The sequence below is a fragment of the Octopus bimaculoides genome, chromosome 19 (assembly GCF_046866305.1).
Source record: "Octopus bimaculoides isolate indiv1 chromosome 19, ASM4686630v1, whole genome shotgun sequence".
Lineage (NCBI taxonomy): Eukaryota > Metazoa > Mollusca > Cephalopoda > Octopoda > Octopodidae > Octopus > Octopus bimaculoides.
Genome location: NC_142946.1, coordinates 33,446,304 through 33,451,303, shown reverse-complemented (window position 1 = coordinate 33,451,303; position 5,000 = coordinate 33,446,304). Strand labels below are relative to the sequence as shown.

The following is a 5,000-nucleotide window of genomic DNA, read 5'->3' as shown; positions in this document are numbered from 1 at the left end:
AAAACCTCCTCATTGAAACAAATTTCTGGAAGAAAGCCAAAACTTTCAGATAGGGGCTGTCAGACTCTTATGTAAATTGTTAGAAAGGATCACAAAAGTACAGCTCCCAAAATTACTGCAGAGCTTAATGACCACCTCGAGAACCCAGTTTCCACAAAAACTGTTCACTGGAAGCTGCACAAAGTGGGATTTCACAGGAGGGCTGTAATAAGAAAACCATCACTTTCAAAAACAAATGTTGCAAAGTGTTTAGAGTGGAGTAAAAACCTACAGAATTCGTCCCTAGAGCAATGGAAGAATGTTATTTTCTCAGACAAATCATCCTTTACCTTATTTCCCACCACCAGCCGAGTATACATGTGGAGACAGCCAAAAGAAGCATTTGACCCAGACTGCCTTCTTCCAACTGTTAAACATGGAGGAGGATCTGTGATGATCTGGATGGCTATATCTTGGAAATCTGCCAGCCCAATGGTTTCCCTTCATGACAGAATTAATAGTCAAGACTATTTAAGCATTTTATCTGATCAAATTCATCCAATGGTTGTGGAACTGTTTCCAGAGGGAAACACAATCTTTCAGGATGATAATGCACCAATTCACACAGCTAAAGTTGTTACTGAATGGCACGAGGAACATTCTGGTGAAGACGAACATCTTATCTGACCACCACAGTCCCCAGATCTCAATATTATGGAACATTTATGGTGCATTTTAGAAAAACAAGTAAGGAATCAATATCCTCCACCATAATCACTACAAGAACTGGAGACTGTTTTAGCTGAAGAATGGACAAAAATACCTTTGGAAGAAATTCAAACTTTGTACAAGTCTATATCTCGTAGAATTCAAGCTGTAATCATTGCCAAAGGTGGTCCTACCCCATATTAAAATAAATTTGTTTGAAATTTTAAGGTGTTTCCATTATTTTGTCCAACCTCTGTATGTGTGCACAGGTGGAGGGGGGATTAGTTGGCATAAGTATATAACTTTATTCTTTCTATACACATACTCCCATATTCACACATGTTCAACAGATAGGTATACAGGGAGAGGGATAGAGTGAGAGAGAAAGACCAAGAGAGAGAGAATGTGAGTGCATACGTGTGTATGTGTGCGTGCACGCGTGCTAGAAAGGGAATATGGGTGGGTACCACAGTGAGAGAGACACGGGTGCAGAGAAGAATTGAGAAATTAATCAATGAATCACAGATTAAATTAAATGGTACAAGAATGGAGAGACTTATGTGTTGGGTTTGTAAATATAAAGAGAAATGGATTGAAATATTAATACAAAGCGTAAAGCCTAAAAAGATTTATATATAAAGACGTGTAGTTAATTAGCTAAGTATTCAATTACAGCTTTCCTGGAAATCTAGATATATAAATTAGACACCTTTCTATTTATAAATATTAAAATAATGCCATGTGAGGAGTTGTTTATTGTAAACAAAGTCATTCTTACCTCAATTGTTCACTTTCAACAAATCTGTTTATATATAAGAAAATAATGCCACATGAGAATTTGATTAGTGTAAACAAAGCGTTCTTAACCTAATTGTTGGCTTTTGAGAGATTGTAGTAACAAAAAAACAAAACAATTGTATACATACACTATTCCTCCACTTATTCTCTAAGAGAATCAGATTTTGTACTGTATAACTAGGGAAGTTTCGATCCTTGGTCTGATTATTCTTGGGGGCTTTGCCATAAGAGGGAAAGAATAAAGATTCGTTACCATGAAGTATTAACAATTTTCTAGGCAATTATCTTACAGATTTCCTGGACAAAGGGAAAACACTTGCTATCAGCAAATGACCATCTTCAAATATATATATATATATATATATATATATATATATATATACATACACATATATATATACACATATATACATACATATATATATACATATATATATATATATATGCATATATATATATATATATATGCATATATATATATATATATATATATATATACATGCATACATACACGCACACACACACACACACACACACACACACACACACACACACACACACACATATATATATATATACACACATATGTATGTATATATGTAAATATTAGGGGTTCCAGAAAGTTCTGCGCATTTTTAAGCTAAATCTTTTAACGCTTCATGGAACAACAACTGAAACATAACACAGTTAAAACTTTGGCGTTGCTTGAAGTGGTAATGCATCTCTTCTTTGTTCCTGATTAAAAATAGATTTATCTTTCATTCCAGTTACCCTTTATTCACACTTGAAATGAATAACTAAAAAGTTCATTTTCGTGTTGCAATGCTTTTCCTTTTCAAAAAAAGGAGGAAGTTCTTCAAAGACTTGCAAAAATCATCTGTGAAGTTTATGATGATGATGCTGTAGGTGAATCAACTATTCAAAGGTGGTTTGCAAAATTTGAAGCTGATTTATTTATCTTGGAAGGTGAGTCATGGTAGAGGAACTTCAAAATTAGATGAAGATGTTTTGTAGGCAAGAAAAAATCAAATATCACGACTAAAGAACTTGCAGGGGAGTTAAAAATTTCTAAACATAAAGCTCATAAACACTGCAAAAAGGTGTGATCCGAATATATTAAGCCTTCATTTCTTATCTCGAGGTACTTCTCTTTTCATTTCAGTTATTTTATGTTTTTTTCTTCACTCTGATGAAGCTCTATGTTCCAGATCAGATTTGTTATAGAATATAATGAATATTATTCTCAGAATTTTCTTTGGCAGCGCTGTGAGACATTGGAAGCAGAAACAGCTGTTAGATGGGATAAAGACTTGTATTAAAAAATAATAATCGATGGTAGTTAATTGTTTTTGATTAAGATTTCTCCATTTTCAGCTTAATTTAGATTTGATTCTTGATAAACTCTTGTGTATTTTTGTTATTGCTTGTATCCTATGAGCATAATATGCTTGCATACGTATGCCCAAGGGTTAACATAGATAATTTATACCGGTAGCAAAACGAATATTCTTATCCCTTAGATGGTTATTCCAACCACTAACTCTACTAACTTTATATATATATATATTGCCGATGCCAGTGCTGCCTGGCTGGCATTTGTGCAGACGGCATACAAAAAGCACCATTCGAACATGTCTGATGCCAGTGCCACCTGAATGGCACATAAAAAGCACATACCACACTCTTAGAGTGGTTGGCATTAGGAAAAGCATCCAGCTGTAGAAACCTTGCCAAATCAGTTTGGGGCCTGGTGCAGCCTCCCGGCTTACCTGCTTTCAGTCACACTGTCCAGCCCATGCCAGCATGGAAAGCAGATGTTAAATGACAATGATGATGATGATGATGATCACAAGTAATGTTTGTAGCCACTTCAACATGCTTGTTCCATCCAAACATAGTATACTGCAATGTTTTAATAAGAGGACATCTCTAGCTGTGCATCATTAACTAGCTAGAGGAGATGTCTTCTTGGGGTTAAAAAATTGCAGCAAAACCCATTCAAATCGAACAGCCATATTCATGTGGCTGTGAACATTGGTCGCTAGAATAACTACTGTGGTCATCTCTTAAAGAGATTTTAGATCTGGCTTCTTTGCTTGTTATATCTATCTATTTATATATATCTCTCTCTCTCTCTCTTTATATATATATATATATATATATATACTAGTTGGTAATTCCCGGGGATAAAGATGTTCTATTGAAATGCCTTATTACTCTGATATAAGAAAGCAACTTCGTAATAACTCCCACAAAACTGTCAGCTGGAGGAGGGAGAGACTGTTGGAGGTTGGCGAGAGAGGCTTGCAGAGTTTGGAGTAGAAAGTTGGTGAGAGAGGTTTTCAGAGGTTGGCGAGAGGCAAAGACATTATTCTGCTTAGTGAAGGCATCTGGGAAATGTATAACTGCTGTCATTCACAGAAAAACTATTGTTTTATCGTGAGAAAAGCACTATTGAACTGTTAAGTGAAATTTGACAATCGAGGATCAAATCTACGCTATGCCTGCATGAAACCACTACAAATACGTTGTGGAATAAAAAAATTTACCTACTCTCATGGAAAAAGTGTATCTGTAAAAATGAAGAATTATCGGAGTTATGTGCATTCAAAAAAGTATGTATGTATAGAAATGTATGAATGAAGTATTTAATGTTTAAGATTCAAATTAAGAAAGTGCAATAATAATGTTTAGTAGTTCAAATGCAGAATTAGGTCGGTTGATCGTGAGAATCAAATATTGATCGCTTTGCTAAAATCTGCAGGTGGTATGGGTTATTTCACTTGGGTTGTTTAAATAATTAGTAATATGTAGTAGATAGAAGGATCCATTGGAAGGGCCCTCTTATCGATTTTTTCCAACAATTTAAGTATGTCACGAGGTTTCCGTGTCAAATAGAGTATAAAAGTGATATTGTCTGCAAAAATTAGAAATAGCACACACAAAAAATCAATATTCAAAGTAATCGAATATAAGCAATGAAATGGGTTATTTCCCTTGGGTGTTTAAAAAAAAATAGTTATATGAGGTAGATATACACGTCCTTTCAGGGGCTGTATTATCGATTTTTTTAACAATCTAAGTATGTCACCAGGTTTCCAGACATGAGGTCTAATCATGTGTCAAGTTTCATCAAAATCAATAAAACGATGTAGGAGGAGTTAGCTAATAAACAAACACACACCAATTTTCCATATATGTAGTAGATATATATATGTGTGTGTGTGTGTATATATATATATATATATATATATATATATATATATATATATATATATATATATATATGCATACACATATATATATATATACATATGCATATATACATATGTACGTATATGTGCGTGTGTGTATTTTTATATATATATATATATATATATGCATACACATATATATATATATATATATATATATATATATATATATATACATATGCATATATACATATGTACGTATATGTGCGTGTGTGTATTTATATATATATATATATAGAGAGAGAGAGAGAGAGAGAGAGA

At 33.6% G+C, this 5,000-nt stretch overlaps 1 protein-coding gene across 50 annotated transcripts in view; it reads right to left on the bottom strand.

Moving 5' to 3' along the window:
* The window catches only part of LOC106870491 (fas apoptotic inhibitory molecule 1-like), a 172,289-nt gene that overhangs the window by 86,446 nt on the left and 80,843 nt on the right, over positions 1–5,000 (bottom strand). For 44 of the 50 annotated variants that reach the window (XM_089366713.1, XM_089366714.1, XM_089366715.1 and 41 more), the window contains one exon: positions 1,466–1,489. The exons of the other annotated variants lie outside the window; for them this stretch is intronic. In XM_089366713.1, the coding sequence (XP_089222839.1) occupies positions 1,466–1,489 (24 nt within the window). The remainder of the gene's footprint in view (positions 1–1,465; positions 1,490–5,000) is intronic. 50 annotated transcript variants of the gene reach the window in all.